This window comes from Lepidochelys kempii, chromosome 4 (genome assembly GCF_965140265.1).
Source record: "Lepidochelys kempii isolate rLepKem1 chromosome 4, rLepKem1.hap2, whole genome shotgun sequence".
NCBI classification, from domain to species: domain Eukaryota; kingdom Metazoa; phylum Chordata; order Testudines; family Cheloniidae; genus Lepidochelys; species Lepidochelys kempii.
In genome coordinates this window covers 54,427,458-54,447,212 of record NC_133259.1, presented here as the reverse complement: position 1 = coordinate 54,447,212, position 19,755 = coordinate 54,427,458, and the positions used below count along the sequence as shown (strand labels likewise).

General features: G+C 40.1%; 1 protein-coding gene across 3 annotated transcripts in view; it reads left to right on the top strand.

Annotated features, from left to right (window-relative positions):
- The window catches only part of SLC10A7 (solute carrier family 10 member 7), a 199,439-nt gene that overhangs the window by 164,606 nt on the left and 15,078 nt on the right, over nucleotides 1-19,755 (top strand). For all 3 annotated transcript variants that reach the window (XM_073341293.1, XM_073341294.1, XM_073341295.1), the window contains 3 exons: nucleotides 1,607-1,772; nucleotides 5,904-5,955; nucleotides 7,292-7,365. In XM_073341293.1, coding sequence (XP_073197394.1) covers nucleotides 1,607-1,772; nucleotides 5,904-5,955; nucleotides 7,292-7,365 — 292 coding nt within the window. The remainder of the gene's footprint in view (nucleotides 1-1,606; nucleotides 1,773-5,903; nucleotides 5,956-7,291; nucleotides 7,366-19,755) is intronic.

Genomic DNA, 19,755 nt, shown 5'->3' with positions numbered 1-19,755 from the left:
AAAACTGAGTGATTTTATGTTCCACAATGGGACTTGGTTTTCAAACATCCCTGCCCTTTTTTCCTTTAGCAAGATGCTGCCTTTAAGATTTTCAGTTGTGAGGAATTTTCCTTTAATATGGAGAAGTGGGATTTACCTCTACAAAGCTCTGTCCTTTCAACTTCTTTCCATCAATATGCTTGCCTAGGTCACTTATTTTTGGATGTCATTGTTTCACATCTCCATTCCAGGCTGTAAGTTCTGTCTGCTCAGACACTTGGTTGACTTCATTGTCCTGCCTCTGAAACCATCAGTGAGGTGCAGGTGGCCAATGATGTTGGTGTCTGAATCTGCTGATCTTAGTGTAGGCCAAGGCTTGAAGAAATCTCTGTGTTGTCTTTGTTATTAGACATTTTCTTTCTCAGTATTTTAACCTAGGTTCCAGCTTACTTTCAGAATTTTTTATTTGGCAGCTAGCTTGTGAAAAGGACCTGTGCTGCTGCATTGATTTTGATCTTGAATACCTCTAAAATGTTCTGTATTATTAAGTCAATAATGGTGATGTTTATTAATGGCATTGCAATAGGGAAGTAACATAATACTTTTAGCACCTTATCATTGCAAAGCTCCATGATCTTGCATCATTATTTCTAAAAGAATGTGGTAACACAGACTGTAGGGAGATCTCATGAGAAATCAGGTAATACAGTATGATTGCTGAAAAATTAATACAAGTCATGGCCATATGATTCTTTAAAGTTTTTCAAGCCATATAAAATAAAGCAAAAAAATAAAAGCAGTTCACCAGGAAGTGCTCAGATAGATATGTTGTCTCTAATGACGCTCAGTCCAATTTGACAAAATTTTAAAGTTTAAGTTACTTTCACTTTTAAAATTGTCTCTAAAACAAAATCTTGTAAAACAATTTCAGATTCAATTTCCTGAAAGTGGAAAAGTTACACTAAGCACTGTAGGTTTGTTCATTTTCATGTGTTAATTCTGGTATTCTAAAAGCATGCAAATTGCATTTGTCTTTAGATTTATAAAAACTAGATATTCAGAGTTTGAATTATTTAAACTCCCACAACACATGCACTTTTGCTTTTCAAGCATGAGTTATAATTTAATTAAAAACTTCTGGTGCATCGCTAGCTATTTAAATATTAAAATGTTCCATGGATCACTTTCGATTATCTACCGTCATGAAATTCCTGAAGATGTCAGATTTTTAAGATTCCCGAAGTTGCACTTGGAATTGTCTGTTGATGCAAAGGGGACTGTGATAATTACATCCATCCATTAGTATCAGCAGAGGAGATAAACTTTGGGGAGGCTTAATGGGCATGTCTCAGTGACAGCTAGCAAAGAACATTTGGCATGATTAAGGATGGATTTGAATGTACTTGAAAATATACTCTCATTATGGATGCCCAGTGGAAGTTGCACTACAAATGTTAAATTCCCCAGAAGAAGAGTTGTGTGGCAGAGAAGCTTTGAAATCCACTGTGGCCGTCATCCGAATTATTCTTTTCTCTTTATGTCTTTCCGCTGTCAGATTCATTTTGTGATGCCCAACTTGCTCCTTGCATCTTTGAAAAGAGGCAACCTGTTGATTTCTGTGTTACAGATTGTCCGAAGACACATCAAGGATTGGCTTGAGAGGAAGAAACCTCCATTTGGTGCTATCAGCAGCTGTGTGCTCCTGATGATCATCTATACAACGTTCTGTGACACTTTCTCCAATCCAAATATTGACCTTGATAAATTTAGCTTGATTATAATAGTGTTCATAAGTAAGTTCGGTCTTAAACTATCCCTTTTATCACTTATTTGTCTCCCGTGTGCAATGAACAGTGTATACTGGAAAGAAAAAAGAAGGAAATACATTTAACTGCCATGAGGCTAGATTTTGTATTTTTAATACATTTTGCAAGCAAGATAGATTAGAAAAATTCCTAGAGGCTGCATATTTTTAGGATGTTAAGTAAGCAACAGCAGTAATAAAAGTATGAACCCTGCTATTATCTACACTTGGGATTGCTCAAAGTAGCATTTCCTTTCTAAAGTAATAAGTTTTCAAATATCAGTGTCCATCCTGTTGAAGTTGTAGCTATTAAAGGGAAGTTCATGTTTTGATTTGGCACTCCTCACTGAAAGTGTAGATTCCAGTTGGAGCTATTATTGACAGAAAATTATGTTAATAGCTTATAAAAAGCTGGTTTTTACTTTCCTTACTATATTATAAATCTTGAAAATATTGGGATTTTTTACATGATAATTTTTTTGTGGTTGAAGTAATTTGTTAGAAAGTACTTTTTTGGTGCTCTTTATTTTATTCATCAGATTTAAGTAATATATTTGAGAACAGTGTCCTGGTATCCATCAGTTAAAAATACATTACACAATCATTAAGAACCAAAACAGCAGGATCCCTATCACCTCCCCACATATTATTTAATTATTAATTTTAAATAGTTCATGCAGACTAAGGTCTGTACTGTCTTTCTTTAGCAGAGGCTCCCTGGGAGTAGAAATTTGCCCTGAGAGCACGAAGTACTCACTGTCCCACTCCACCAGGGGAGCTGTAGGCAGCTAGTGTAACCCTAAAAGTGGGCAGCACTGCTTGGGAAAGGCATGTGGCCCAGACTCCAAAGGGGTTCACTGACTCAAGATTCCTATGTGACAGGGCTCCTCTGGAGCCTGAATGCATCTTAAAAGCTGCTCTCCCCTGTCAGAACTCCCAGTATCACCTGCCTTTCCAATAGGCATAATCTGCTCCCCCCTCCCCCCCCACAGATACAGCAGCCCATATTAGTGTAGGGGGATGTAACTTGGATCTCCCAATACCAGCACTGTAGATCAAATCCTGTTTAGTCTAAAACCATTGAATTTCAGGAAAGCACTTGAGTCGCCTTTTAGTATATAGGTGTCATAGAATATCAGGATTGGAAGGGACCTCAGGAGGTCATCTAGTCCAACCCCCTGCTCAAAGCAGGACCAATCCCCAATTTTTGCCCCAGATCCCTAAATGGCCCCCTCAAGGATTGAGCTCACAACCCTGGGTTTAGCAGGCCAATGCTCAAACCTCTAAGCTATCCCTCCTCCCTTGGTACAGTGTCCTTGATACAGTGAGTGAAATCCTGGCCCCATTGAAGTCAATAGAAGTTTTGCCATTTACTACATTTCATCTTGCATCCTTGGTTGCAAAAGTGTATATGCTCTTCAGATAGTCTGTCGCCTTACATACAAAAAGGAAATAATATTTTTCACTTGTTCCAAGTAAACAGAAAAAAATCACACCTATAAGAGAATTAACAATTACATATCTTGTCTTTGTGTTTTAAAACACTCAATTCATAAAAAGCCCATCACTTAATTGAATAATGTTTGAATTTAGTAAAAACAGCTGAGTTTGCTGTGGGATTTTTAGATAAATTCTTGTCTAATTTGTGTAGATTTTATAGCTCTCATAGCACTACTTTTGTAAGGCTGGGTTTTGCACCCCCTGTCCCACAGTGTTCACCCAGCTGTGGCTGTTTTCCAGTGGTGGATAATCTGTGGAGCACTTTCAGATGAAAAACACTATATACATGTAAAATATTACTTGCAATATTCGTTGCCAATTCAACATGATAAAATGCTTGTGTAATTGATAGTAAACTGCAGAACTGACATTGTAAAATGAGAATAAATAAAGAGTGTACTTCTAGTGAGCTTTTTCAAAATTGCTAAGAAGGAAATATAAAACCAAAAAGAATTCAGATGAAGGGTATGCATGCTAAGAGGAATATTCTCCCCTGATGATGTGCGTGTAACTTCCATGCACAAATCTGTGCAAATAGAGGGGAAAAAACGTAAATTCTCTGTTTAAAATGTAAAGAAAGTAAAAGAGAAACTTTGATTAAAAGACACTCCTGTTACTCAGACAGCATAACAACTGGTGTGAAAAACAGGCAAAGCTGCTTTGCAAACTATGATTTTGGGGACTGTTCATGCAGTCCAGTTGCTTCCATTGCTTTTCTTGTCATTTACAGTAGTGTTTTGAAAGATTAGTCTGTTTGCCACATTCAGGATAAAAAACTTCCTGTACAACATTGTGGTTCTTGTAATTGTGAAAATCATCCAACTTCATTTATTTTTTTGCCTATTCTATATTTAGTCAGTTCCAATGTGCATAACTAAAATTCCTTAGCAAAAACATTAATGTACACCTTGATACTTCTAGATCTATAATTTGCTACAGATAAAGCATGTCTTTATTTCTAAAATATTTAGAAAGTTGAAAAATGAGGAAAGTCTGTACTACTTCATTGGAGTCATTGGCTATGTGCCGTGTTATTTCAGTGGCAAATTTGGTCTGAGATTTTTAAGAGGAAAGTATATTTATCATTCTCCAGATTATTGTTTAAAGGTAACTTGTATGTTAATATTCTAGCCTCAGTGAAGTATATATAACATAGCATTGATAGCAACATTGGTGTTTATTTGTATATAGCTATTACAGAAAGGATGCATTTTCTGTGCATGGTAAATTAATGCATTTATGCCAAAGAAAAATGATTTACAATTCTGTAACAATTGGTTGATTCCTGTGAAGTAAAATACCAAATGAAATGTGAGGCAAAAATTTTAGTGTGCCCATCTCAGGAAATTCTCATAATAAATGGAAAATTTCATTGATAGTTAAGAGATTCTTTCAGTCTTGGTTTAATGTGTCAGTATTGCCCAGTACCAACAGTATTGCCCAGTTATAAATTGGGGCCAAACTGTTGCCTTATCTTACCTTGTACTATGGGACACATTAGCTTCATGGTCATCACATACCCAGGCTTTGCAAGAGAGGGGGTTCTGCACCAGATTTCTAGCAAATGTAAAAGTGCGCCCTCCTCCTTCTAAAAGATCTCTGGAAATCCTAGTCTTATGCCACACTTGCCCTATTCTCCCAACAGGGGGTTGCTGCGGTCCCACATTGAGGTGGATCCACTCAATCAGCCTGTGTGACCACACACATCATTCAGTTTCTTCAAATGTCACACAGCCAGCCTGATTCCCACACGTGCTGAGATGTCTGGGAAGGCCGCTTGTCAGTTGCCTTTCCATAATTGCCCCATTTCTTATATAGCATTTGGGTGGGATGTGGTCTCAGATTCCATGCTTGGGGACTGGGCTGCCATGTAGACATTAAGTAAGGTAGCTGAGAGGATGGTCCCCCTCAGGACTGTCAAATATGTCCACACCTGTAAAGTTCTGTTATGCTCAACAACTGCTGAGGGCTTCAGGCTGTGTGCACGGCTTGGTTCAGGAATTGGCTTTTTTCCAGTAGGAATGCAAACATATATATAGGTGTCTCCTAACCCCTGTTAACAATTATGGAAAGTACAAGCATTTCATCAAGAGGGCAATATACACCAGAGTGTGGGCATGTTTGTGTCTGCAGTATTCACACTCACATGTGATTTTGCAATTTGTTAAGCAGAGATATATCTGGCACCTAAAGTATGTCAGAATGTTGCACTATGTCATCACTCCTGTGAAGCAGTACTCTGGAAATGGATGCATGGCATTCACCAGTCAGCTTCTCTGTCAATGAGACATCATGTCAGGAAGTACCTTATTCAGAGGCAGTGCTTCTGCAAGTGCTGCCATAACCATAGTAATCGCATTTGCTACAGAAATGCTTCCTCAGACATGGTGATGTCCACTGCTCCTTCAGAAATAATTGTCCTTTCCGCAAGTCTTTATATGCCCACGCACTTGGCTAGATCAAATTTCTTTGAGTGTTTTGGTCCATCCTTAAGCATCAGATGTGTATCTTTTCATACTTTATGCAGGTGTAAAAGGTATGTACACAGCATACAGTACAGTGGTTTAGGTGAAATTTATTTTTACCATGTAAACTTAAATTTAACTTGTTTCTCTTTCAGTATTTTTTGTTCAACTGAGCTTCATGCTTTTAACTTTCCTCTTTTCTACAAGGTAAGTGGATTAGAATGTTTTGAACAAACGTACAATATAAAGTGTGTATATTTATTTATGTATACATCTAGGGGCATGTTCCCAAAACAGGGGTGACTTCATTCTAGTGATGCTTTTGCTGCATCTCCCCCATTAGCATTGCAGAGGCAACACAGCTAAGAGAGCAGGAGCTGGATTCTATTCCTTCTTGTGCATTTTCTACTGAATTGTTAATCAAGTTCCAATTAATTACTCCAGTGGTTCTCAAACTATTGTACTGGTGACCCCTTTCACATAGCAAGCCTCTGAATGTGACCCCCCTCCCCTTATAAATTAAAAACACTTGTTTATATATTTAACACCATTATAAATGCTGGAAGCAAAGCGGGGTTTGGGATGGAGACTGACAGCTTGTGACCCCCCCATGTAATAACCTCACGACCTCCTGATGAGTCCTGACCCCCCAGTTTGGGAACCCCTGAATTACTTCTATTGAAGGCAATGGATTTGCCCAGGTGTCACAGATGCGAGTTAGAGCAGACACAGTCCTGCTCTAAGGCACCATTCTGCTGATTGGGGATTGCTAGAGTGCAGCATACTCTGGCTATGCCCCCTGCCTAAAACATTCCCTATCTAGGGGGGATGGTACACGTGGCATAGAGCCAGCTCTGCTAGTTTTATGCCACCAGAGTATTACCCTGTGAGAGGGAAATCCTAAATGATCCTTTAGGACATCTTTAAGTGCCTTTTGTAATGTTGGCCCTTTCCTGGACCAAGGATCTGACCCAGTTGTAGAACCCCACAATGCCATTTTTACAGGACCTTGAGTAGGATGCTACTTAAACTGTATAATAAATACATATCTGGAGTTTCAGGAAAAGCTATTTCCCATTTGGATTGAACATATGACCTCTACTGGGCAATCGTATGCCTCTGTTGGTCACTTTTCCGACCTTACTGCCTTAATTTTATCCTATAAACCTCAAGCCCAGCTTCTCTCTCAATAGATAGAATGTATCCTATATCTCTTTACTGTCTGTTGGTCAGTTTTTACAAAGGGGAGTTGGCTGCTAATGTGATACAGAATGTATGTAGAAGTAACCTTGGGTGGATTTAGGTTGTGGGAATTTATCCATTAGAGAGTTTGCCACAACTGAGAGAAAAAAATATTTTTAAATAAATAAAACAAAAACCCACCACACACACATTGCTGTGCATCTGTGGGTAGAATTATTTCTGTCTAGCTGATCAAAGTGTTATGAACATGTGTGTGGATACTTAAAGTTGTACATTTGATCAATGATGTTTTAAGCAGATTTTTGCTAAAAGAGATTATTAAAATGTTTTTTTTTTCTAGGAATAACTCTGGTTTCACACCAGCAGACACCGTGGCTATCATTTTTTGTTCCACACACAAATCCCTCACCCTGGGTAAGTCATTATGAGAGGTCAAGTTTAGCTTTTCAGTGCAATCACAGTAATTCACTTTGTTGGAAAAAGTTGTTTTTGTTAAATCAAAGTAGTAGTTGTTTCAGTGTGACAAGCATGCGAACATTGGTATATTAAGGATATTGGTATATTAATGATAACATTTTTGCACGGGGTAAATAAATGTTTATTAAAAAGGAGACAGCACAGTTTTCTCAACTGGGAGTTCAGTAGTTGTACTGCAGTGCCATTAATCTGCTCTTATTTTAGAGGGAGCTACTTCATTTTCTACTTGTGATGTTCCAATACCCTAATCCAATATTGATAAAGTTTGAGGTTCATTACTCATAATGTTCTTAGTTATTCCTACACTGTCACCCCAGAAAGATGATATTGCTCAAAACTGCTTAGCATTTGCCGTGCTTAGCATATTCCAAAATAGATCACTAAGGACAGTTCTGTTTTCTGTGTAGTTTAGCAGCTTAATTGTATTTATCTGAAGTCTGCAACATCTTTGGACTGTGTGTATAATTTATTACAATTCATTAGTCAAAAACATTATTGAAGTATTTGTCATTTAAAATTACTTAGTGATAACAAGCATGGTCTGATCGAAACATACAAAATATAATTAAAATAGTTATGTTTAGAGTGTCATGAAAGTGCTCCATTCCTATTCCTGTTCTCTTCTGCCGATCAGTCAGTGGCACTATTGGTGGCTGTATGTTTTCTTATTTCTTTCCAAAACTGGAAAATGTTTGTTTGATAAAGTACAGCATATATAATTGAGTATTAACCTTTTCAAGCCTGTAACTATCAAAGATAAAACTTTAGTTATTAAATGGAGTTGGATATATTAGAAGGAATGGTAATGACGATCTTTACCATTGAGTAGCATTTCTACAGTTACATTTTAATATACAGAAAGTATTTATTTTGATTTCTTTTAAACTGCCTGGATACTTTGAATTCATTTTTAATAAAATCAGTTTGCATTGCTTTGAGTACAATTTCAGACAATCTGTAGTACATATGACTTATCTTTCATATAAGTATAGCACAGTACAACATGTGTGATTAGACCAAGTTACCTGCAGACCTTGGGTACAAGTGTGACCTGACAGAACAAAGGGCATTGATTTCAACTAGCTAAGAATGTGCAATTATTTTATCTTTTTTTTCTTGAGACTGTGATTTTGTGTGTAGACTGCACACACTTATATAATTGCTGTGCAAATAAAATCACTACAGTGGGTGCTTAAACATGAGAAGCCTCCAGGGGATTGCTTTCACCCAGAAAAAATCATGGATCTGTGTTCTCATGCTATAAACCCTCCCATATAGCCCTGCCTGAATCACACATGGCATACACTGAAGTCAGTGCTCCTTCTCTCCAGCCTTTTCCCCACTAGCTTGTGACTCAATCCCCGTTCATTATATTTTTATTTTCTCCCTGAAGCTACCTGGTTCCTAGCTCCTAGCAGCTGCTGAATAAAAAGTAATTGCTCTCCCTGAGACATCTAAATTAGTCAGGTTTTGCTTGCACTTTGTAGTGCTCTGTGCACGTGCAACAGATGTGGGAAAACAGCAGCCAGCTAAAAGTTCAGGACTCTTTGGAACCTGTTTTCCCCAGGACTCATAATTCCTCTCTACTAATATATGTAGCTAGTATAGGCAAAGAGGTGTGCAAGTGGATAGGTGGTGGGGGTGGTTGGCCAGAATATTGCAGCCCCTCCTCTTGGGTGTAAACTTTGCCACAGTTACGTTAGCCTTTGTCAGCTTTGGGGTAGATTGCTTCACTGGGGTTACCCTTGAAGAACACTCAGAAGTTCCAGCTGGTATTTCTTGCTGCAGTTTACCTCCCCAGTGGGCAGATAACTGGGAGCACACTCGTTACTGTTTAAAGCTCTGAATAGTCTAGCACTCAGCTGTCTGAGAGATTGCATCTGACTCTGTTACATCTCTGCTGTTAAGATCAGTTGTGTTGCTCTTGTTGATGGTTCCTGGAGTTTTGTTGTAAGAGACCACAACCAAGGCATTCTGAATGGAGCGCTCCCATTTGTGGAAAGTGGTTCTTTTGGCAGTTCACCAGAGCCCACAGTTAGCAAGTCTGAGGGCAGTGTATGTAAGCATGCCTATTGTCCGTCAGTTGCCAATTACTGTTTATCCATTGCCTCTGACAGAGTATGCATTTTTGTTTCTGTTAATTATTGCTCTGGTTTCTAGATCCCACAGCAAAGGGAACGTCAAAAAAAAAAAGGCATAGCTATGTAAATAAATAAATGGATGGAGCTTATCAGAAAGATCTGGATTAACAAAGCTTTAGTATTATGAAAATTGCCCCCAAAGCTAGTGGCATAAATAAGAATCTTTAACCTATGCAATTAACATTTATTGTAAAGTTATCCCAAGTTCCTCTCCTGGTCTATGGCTGCGTTATGGGGTAGTGTGTGTGTGTATAACAATAAACTGTTCCTGAATGACCGTTCAGTGTACTAGATCCTTGTTTATTTATATCAGAAACCCAAGCTGGCTCCCAATGAAATCAATGAGAGTTTTGCTTTTGACTTTAGTGGGAGCATAACAGGCAGAAGATGCCCATGCTATGTTGTTGTTCCATCACATTTTACAGGGAATATTTACTGTAAAGCATGCAAAAAAACTGCACTAATGTTAGTACTTCTGTCTCCAACATCATAGTATCTGAGAGAACCACTGCAGTTCAGGGTCTTGTTTTAAGCCCATTTTGGGCAGTTGTTTTCATTTACCTTCAGGACATGGCCATTAAGCAACTGGTAACATATAAATGACCTCCTACAACAGTAGCTTTATTTTGGGGCTTGAAATTCGTTTTTCTCATCTTGACATGTGAAGCTCCAATAGGTGTTTCTTGTCCATTCCCTGGGGATTTTAGAATGGAACCAACAGAAGAGGAGGAAGAGAGGACAGCTTTAAAGCTTTAGAAGTGGTAATAGGAGAAGCACCAGAAGACTTTTGTAAGATATTTCTCCTGCACCATGTTAAGAAATCGACTAATTCTCATGCAATGCATGCTCAACTGCCATTTCCACTGCTGAATTCATGAAAAATTGCTCGCTCTACACTGAGACAAGTGCTGTCCCCATAAGTCGGGGTTTATTTTATATACTGAACAGCTGACGCACCTATTTTTCCTCAAAGATCAGGTGCAGGCATAAGGATGAATTACACTGACTAGGTTCCTTATATTTTTCATTCGGTATCATAAACTGATTAATATTTCTTAATATAAATGGTCCTTTCAGTAATTTCTAAAGAGTATACATCATGTTGGCACGCAAAACCATATTTATTTCTATTTCATTTAACTAGTGAATTAGGGATATAAACTTACAAATAGTGAAGATAAATGTGGTATCCTCACATATTTCCCCCACACTTTGTTCTTTCTCTCCTTCTCCCCATATATACACAGTACATGTGAGTACGCACACATGCAGACGTTTGATTCATGGCTTTTATTAGTGCATTTGCCAATGATTGATTAGTACTTAGTATTAGTACTTCTTCTATTGATTGATTGCAGATGAAGTGACTATTTGACCTTTAATTATGAGTCTTGCTATTGAAAATGACATTGAGCTATGGCTTCACATAATCCATCTGGAAAGCCTGACATGATGCCATTCCCTGGAGTTCGTTCAGCAAGAAAGAGGAGGCCTGAAGGAAGTGCAGAGCGATCAGTATGGTTCATCTAAAACAATACTGCAGGCTTGGTTGCCTGAACTTGTATATAGTCTCTGGCTAGCGTAGGAGATTATTGTATCTTTTATACTAGCTACAGGTCACCACTTAAAAAATAAAAATGCAGACTCACCAGTAATTCAGTTTTTAATTTAAACCTTCATAATAGTTCAATAACTACAACCTATACATATTTTATCCAGCAGAAAATAAATAGCTGCTACCTACTCTGTAACATCAGCATACCAGATATGATTGACAAAGGATTGTTAAAAAGCCCCTTATGGAATTAGGATTTTGTTTTCAATGCAGCGTACATTTTCTCATTTAGATAGCAATAAGGCAATGGCTTTTTAGAGTCTTAAATAAACCCAATTAAATTTTTCAGTTGATATAAATACTCTGAGGAAGAAGCTGTAAATTTATTTATTTTGGTCAATTTTACTTGAAAATGTTTGTGGTTTAAATTCATTTGAAGGATTTTTCTGTTTTGGTTTTCTTTTTTAATAAAAATGGATACACTGTTTTATTGCTTCAGTGCAGAGTGGACAATCTATGTTCAGACAATTTAAAAACAAGGTAGCATGCTTCTGCATTTGCCTGTTTTATGACTATGAGAATCTAGCTGCTTTAAATATAAAAAGGCCAAAAGATTGGATTCAGATTACAGACTGCGATAAAATAAGGCTTTTTAATTACTGCATAAGAGAAAAGAAACACAGTGAAACCAGAAATATTGCCAAGTTTCAGCCCAGAGTTAATTTGTATAGTCAACCATTGCAGACTCAGTAAATATGGAGCTGAACCTGCAGGAATAATGAGCACTTCTTGCATGGTGCTGAATGCTTTCTGTTCCCAATGACTTCAAGTTTGTGCTCTGTAGCCCTGATTCATCAAGTAATAAGGCATGTGCCTAATTTTAAGCATGTGAGTGATTCCACTGACTTCTCGTATAGAGTTCCCAAAGGGTAATGCTGTGCAATTACTGATGTTCTCCAAAGGCCTTCATTTGTGAGGTTATGGAGGATCCATCTTGTAACCTCTTTTGTTCGATATTTATATGAAGACTAAGAGGCAACATTTTAGGCTGCATAATTATCCACTTCCTGCTGATATTTAGTTTTATATGGCCTTTTCATCTAACTTGATTGAGAAAGGGATCTAGGTGAAAGTGACCTGCCTGCATAAGAGAGAGATGATTCTTGTTGGTAGGGGATGGCATTTGAAAGAACAGATGGCTGGAGGCTGTATCTGGACCAAGGTGTACTCCCAACTTCTACCAAAATTGTTAAAATCATAGGGGTCCTGTTGAATCCATTTTTGCTTTTGAATTCCTAGAAAGATACAAAGTCTCACAAGGGTTATTACTGTAGCCCACTCATTCCCAGCTCTAGCCTCCTTACTGTGCCTGCATAAGAAATCTCCTGGCCTTCTAATGGGTATGTTAAGAGCAAACTACTATGAAGAGCTGGGACCAAGGATAAAGTACCTACTGTTAGTGTGGGTTCTTCAAGTTCAAATCTATGTTCCTGAGGTCAGTTTTAAAGTTTGTTTTTTGAAGTTCTTTTGTGTCTTCCCCCCTTGCCACCAGCAGGGCGGTTGGGAGGGCTTTCTCCCTTCCCAGTAAGTGGCACTTATTTCAGAAGATTAGGCCTGGAGGGGCTAATGGTGCATGAGTTAGAAAGGAGAGCCTGGCACAAGAGGACAGTTCTAGGACCCCAGTTCACATACAGAAGTTCCCAGTACCTGTAAACAGTTCTGTTATTGTCATTTAAAGTCATTGAAATTACTCCCAAGCTACATTGCTGTAGCTGAAAGCAGAACCAAGAAGCCAAAGAAAGTTACTCCCTTTTCGGTGCTCCTTTCATAGACTGTCCTCCCTTTCCATGGCTGGCTGACCAACCAGCCCTTTTGTCTTCTCCTAAAAACTTTAAACTATTTCCGAGGAAGGAAAGACCTATCTAGTCTAATGAGAAGCCGTGTAGGCCTCCGTGCATGGCTGGTCAGTTCTGTAGGACTGGCTACGTACTTGCTTCGCTCTCCCACCCTTGCTCATTTGGGTCCCTACCAAACATGTTCTTGAGGTACAATATTATTTATCAAGTCATCGTTATGACCTAACAAGTCGCCACCTTCCTTTCTCGCTAGACTCCGAGGAGAGACAGAACTTGATGGTCGGGACTTGCCAATGTTTTAAAGACATCACTCCACTGGGGGGACAGACAAAAACCAAATCCATTTTCAAGGCTTCTGGGATGGAGATAGTTTAAATGTTTTCCTTCTACATAAGCCTCTGCACCCTCCCTCCCCCACTCCCCAAACAGAGCTGGCAGTTTGCAGGCATGTACAGCGTTCCTACTCACCCAGAAGGAGTAATCCCCAAGGGATTTTTTTTAAAAAAACAGGAAAAAGGTTTTATTCAGCATGGTAACAAACACAGTTGTGTAACTGAGCTGAGATACATGCTTCCAAGTCCCAAACGACGGATGGCCAGAGTCCAGTGACATGGCAGGCAGTTTTAGCCACAACACCGTACATGAGGCTTTTTGCTGTCATGTGGTGAATCAGCACATCCATCATCACACCCATCAGCTGTGCCTATTTAGCTGTTCAAACCCCCCTACACACTCACCCCCCAGTCCAGCTGAAGTTGTGGACTTAGCAACTTTTTCCTTTAGCCAAATGCCCATCACCAGGGCTTTGCGGCAGGCACTTTGCCATCGTATGCTGACCTAGACCTGCCAGTGACTCTGGCCCCATGTTCATGTATAGTTGTATATTTTAAAGTATTATTATTGGGATGAAGTGAAGCACCGTCTAGCTTGCCAGGTTAGTGTCTGGGAGTTTCAGATTGACCCACAACGTGAACATTTACCATATATTTCAGTGTGATCATTAGAATCAATAGGCAAGTAAACATATGGGGGGTCCAGGCACAAATCAGAGCAGACTCAGCCCTGCTCTCATGTGCCAGCTAGTGACAGCCTCTGGGAGTAGCAATGCTCTGCCAACACCTAGTCTCCCATCATGTCCACATGCTGGCTAGCTAAGTCAGCTTTATGACCTCTTTGCACCACCAGAGAAGCACAAAGGGGTTACAGTGAGGGCATATATTCAGGAAGATAATCTGCTAGTAGATCTACCTCAAAGAAAGAAATGTCAGAGTTTAAATGAGTCTTAGTGGCACTTGGACAGAGCACATGTTTTTCTATTGTTGTGTTTGGCATGAGATTCATGATATCCTATGCCTCCTCTGTTTCTGTTTACTGAATTTTCATCTCTCTTATGATTCTAAAAGGGTAACCTTATAGGAAATTAGGGGATCTCCCTTCTTATGTGCCCTGAAACACATGCTTTTTGATTAGCCTTTGAATGTGGGCAAGAAATCCAGCACTGGGGCTTGTTTCCTAGTGCTTCCTATTCATCTGTACACTCTGCCAGTAGTAGGTTTTTTTATTAATATTTAGAAAGTTTGCCTCCAGCAGTACTAAAATGTGCATCAGAGAACAACAGTTGTTTACTGTGTTTGAACTGAAGAATCTCACCCAGGAGATCTCATTCACTTGAAGTTTACATCTCTCAATCTCTACTTGCAAAAAGAGATCGATGAATAACAATTGTCATTTCAGAGGTGCACCTCTCCAATTATTTATTTGGTTGTGTGTCTTGCCAGATGAACTCTTAATTAGATCAGACACTAAAAACCAGATTGCAGGTTTTTAATGACAGCAAGCTCATACCGCTTTATAATAATAAAAAAAAGATGCTACAAACACCCAGCTGTAAAATGATAATGACCCAAGAGCCCTCCCATCCCTCTCTCTCCACCAAAACAGTTACAGTTAATGTATCTACTTTAAAGAACTACATTATACTCAGCAGATAGCTGGCAGGTTACCCTTGGGGAGATCCGAATTTGGACATGACTCAGGATCACTTTATCCCAAGCTGGCAGAGGCTACAAATGTCACCTATGGTAAAGAGTATTGAAGATGTTGTTGAGTCTCCGTGGGAGTATCACATCTACATGTGCTGCTCTCAATGCACCGTCTGGCAGCCAGTCTCAGCTGCTGGCTTCAGACACTCCTGAAACTATGGGTGCAAGGATTTAAAAAAAAAAACAAAAAATAGTTGGAAAAAGTAGTGGCCCTGTTAGAAGGGGAATTGCTGTGAGGTTGGAAGTGGATAGCATTGCAAGTTGCTATCCACAACTCCCAGCACCATCCTAATTGTCAGTGGTTTAGTGTGGAAAATAGACATAGGACAGTATTTCTCTCTCCTGTGGATAGAGGACTGTTGGCTCCAAAGTCCCTGCCCAAGTGATGGGGAAAGTAAATCTTATTATCCTTTGTTCTACAAAAAAAAAAAAGCTGAAAAGTTGTGGCCAGTGTTTTCAGATTCTGATATCTGGCATTTCCATGGCCTAAAAACATAGTAAAAGGAGGGAGGGAGAGGAGATGTTTAGTTTATGCATCCGTGTTTTTGCTTGCCTTGATGCATAAGGAGGGAATCACTGTGGGTTTCATTTCTTGCACGCACTCAAATACAATAGGAATAATGTATATAAGTATTTCCATAATGTCTATTTTAATACATTAAATGAAATTCACTTCGCCAAAACTTTAATGCCTCCACAGGCATCTGCTGTGCTGGAGAGAATAATTGTGTTCAAGGGAACAGCAAATTAATAAAACTTTCAATCTGTAGGATATTGTCTGTCTCTCTGTGCATCCTTCCATTTATCACCATAATATCTGAGGCACTGACATGGCTCTGTTACATAAAAGTATACTAGAAATATAGAGAAAAAAGGGTGTTTCTGCAATCACTGAGTACACATATCTCAATGGCTTTCATGTTAGTAATGAAGTACAAGACGAACCTCTGAGTGCACTGAATATATTGTCTGTGTGAACTATGACTTGATATACAGGCAGTAAAAAGTCTCTGAAGTAGACCAAGATCAGCTACACCATAGCCATGCATGTGGCTAGGTCTCATTGTAGAGGTAAGCTAGTGTTTAAAATAAGATTTATGGTGGTTTGATTCATTTTTGAATGACCTGTTAATTAATTACTACTACAATATTGTCAGATGGGTTAAGGTGTTCCTGAGTCTAAGGCAGTCTTCAGTTGTCGGTGTTTAATGTTTCATTGTTAGCATTTGGTGAGATTGCTCAGGTCATTCATTAAACATCACTTTCAATCTGAAAACACCCGTTGAAAAACCATAAATAGATCAAACAGCACATTCTCTCTTTCCCCCTTTTACATTTTTATTTACTTAAATCTTTGATATTTGAAGATATACTGTTTCTTGGTAGCTACATTTTACATTGCAGAATCTAATTTCTGTGGTAATATGAACAAGGTGAACCAGTGACCTGAACAACTAAAAACTAAAATTAGTAAAAGCATGCCTGGGGCACTAGCTTTTCTCCATCTTTTCCTTTAGTGTTAGTGACAAAAGAAATACCTGTCTCATTCTTCATTAATCTTCCTCCTCTTCCTTCGCCTTTATATGTATCACAGACCCATTGAATCTCTTGCAGCCAGTATGAATCTCACATAGACAGGACTGAATTTCAAAAAGTGATTCTCCTGCATCCCCCGGGTAACTTTGGGGCCAATGTAATATGTTAACAGGTACTCAGTGATTCATCTGTATCCCAGTAGTGCTGTGCTCCCAAAGGAAGTAACAGGCACCCAGTCTCATGCTAGCTGTGTGAGCGCTGTTTTGAATGCTCTAGTGTCATTGGCCTAGATTCACAAAGGTTCTTAGGCACCAAAGCAAAGGTTCTTAGTTTTAGGCTCCATTGCTATTCACAAAACTGCTGCTGAATCCTGTGGGTGCCTAAACACACTCAGCACCTAAGTTTTTGCAGTAAAAAGTTCTCTCTGCTCCTGTGTTTCTGCCTCTGGACATGTGTACGACTGCCTCAACTCTGGGCACGTATCTCCCTCCTAAATCCCAGAGCAATTCACAAACCGAGGAGGACAACGATTCACCTGCATAACTCATGTGGGGCCTGATCTGGCTCTGTGCATGCCTACCAGGCCAGGCCCCTCAAGCAGATTCACACAAGACAGCAAGGGTGATGGGAGAGAGAGGACTTCACTCACAACTTTTAGCCCAGTGGTTAGGGTACTCCCCTGGGATGTGGAAGACCCCCAGTTCAAATTCCCCCTCCAACTGATTAGGAGAAGGGATTTCAACAGGAAAGCCACCTACTATGTTGGCTTTTGTGAATCTCTCCCCATTTAGGCACTAACTCAGGCTTCGTGAGTCAGTGTGGTGTTCCTGTGATTTTCCAGGCACACAAAATGTAGGTGCCGCAACGCTCAGTGTCATGACTCCTGAGTATCTTTGTGAATCTAGGCCATTGTCCTTTCTTCAATGCACAGCATGAAAGTAAAGTGTTCTGTTCATTTGGATAAATGCAGGCCAGCCAAAACTTCCAGCTGAAGGACTGTCTCCCATTTGGGACTCTCTCTCTCCCAGAGACTAGGGACCGAATGGCTAGGCAGCAGTTCTGCGGAAAAGGACCTAGGGGTGACAGTGGACGAGAAGCTGGATATGAGCCAGCAGTGTGCCCTTGTTGCCAAGAAGGCCAATGGCATTTTGAGATGTATAAGTAGGGGCATAGCGAGCAGATCGAGGGACGTGATCGTCCCCCTCTATTCGACATTGGTGAGGCCTCATCTGGAGTACTGTGTCCAGTTTTGGGCCCCACACTACAAGAAGGATGTGGATAAATTGGAGAAGTCCAGTGAAGGGCAACAAAAATGATTAGGGGTCTGGAACACATGAGTTATGAGGAGAGACTGAGGGAACTGGGATTGTTTAGTCTGCAGAAAAGAAGAATGAGGGGGGATTTGATAGCTGCTTTCAACTACCTGAGAGGTGGTTCTAGAGAGGATGGTTCTAGACTATTCTCAGTGGTGGTAGAGGACAGGACAAGGAGTAATGGTCTCAAGTTGCAGTGGGGGAGGTTTAGGTTGGATATTAGGAAAAACTTTTTCACTAGGAGGGTGGTGAAACACTGGAATGCGTTGCCTAGGGAGGTGGTGGAATCTCCTTCCTTCGAAGTTTTTAAGGTCAGGCTTGACAAAGCCCTGGCTGGGATGATTTAATTGGGGATGGGTCCTGCTTTTGAGCAGGGGGTTGGACTAGATGACCTCCTGAGGTCCCTTCCAACCCTGATATTCTATGATTCTATGTTGTCCCACCAAGCTCCTTTAATCTCTCACCATTTCGTTGTGCAACTTCCTCTTTCGACATTTTTTTCTTCTGCTGCTGCCTCAGTTTGTCCCTCTTCCTCCCCACGTTGAAACTGAATTGAGATCTGAATTGAGTTCCTCACCTCTTAAAATACTTTAAGCGAGGGTTTCTTTCAGCATAATTTAGATGCTATCAAGAAGGCAGTGGCAAAATAACGTCAGCTGCTCCTGAACTCTTCCCAGTCAGACTTGAGACTTAGATATGGCACCAAAAAAGTGCTAATTGCACAGATGAAGGATCTTCTTATGCCCTTAGGCAGAGGAAAAATATCCACCATAATACTTTTAGGATGGTCGGCCACCTTTGATACATTCAACCATAAAGTGCTGTTTGCAAGGCTACAAATGTGGACGTTGTTGATGGAACATAAGAACGACCATACTGGATCAGACCAATGGGCCACCTAGCCCAGTATCCTGTCTTCCAACACTGGCCAATGCTAGGTGCCCCAGAGGGAATGAACAGAACAGGTAATCATCAAGTGATCCATCCCCTGCCACCCATTTCCAGCTTCTAGCAAGCAGAGGCTAGGGACACCATCCCTGCCCATCCTGACTAATAGCCATTGATGGACCTATCCTCCATGAATGTATCTAGTTCTTTTTTGAACCCTGTTATAGTCTTAGCCTTCACAACATCCTCTGACAAAGAGTTCCACGGGTTGACTGTGTGTTTTGTGAAGAAGTACTTCCTTTTGTTTGTTTTAAATCTGCTGCCTATTAATTTCATTTGGTGACCCCTAGTTCTTGTGTTATGAGGAGTAAATAACACTTCCTTATTTACTTTCTTTCACACCTGTCATGATTTTATAGACCTCTAGCATATCTCCCCCCACCAATGATCTCTTTTCCAAGACGAAAAGTCCCAATCTTATTAATCTCTCTTCATATGGCAGACGCTCCGTACCCCTAATCATTTTTGTTGCCATTTCTGAATCTTTTCCAATTCCAGTATATCTTTTTTGAGATTGGGCGACCACATCTGCACACAGTATTCAAGATGTGGGCATATCATGGATTTATATAGAGACAATATGATATTTTCTGTCTTATTATTAAGGCTACATTTTAGTCATGGGTATTTTTAGTACAAGTCATGGACAGATCACAGGCAGTGAACAAAAATTCAGGGCCTGTGACCTGGCCTTGACTTTTACTATATACCCCTAATTAAAACTTGGGCAGCAGGCTGTGGGTGCTCTGTCGGAGGTGGTCAGGTGTGCCATGGGTGCTAGAGGAGGTGGCCTGGTACCCTGCTGGTGCTGGCAGGGGAGGGTTGGTGGGGCTGGCAGGGGCTCCCTACCCAGATCCGCATGTCCCTGCAGCTCCTAGGCACCAGAGGGGCCGGGGGCTCCGCGCACAGCTCCCATTGGCTGGGAACCACAGCCCA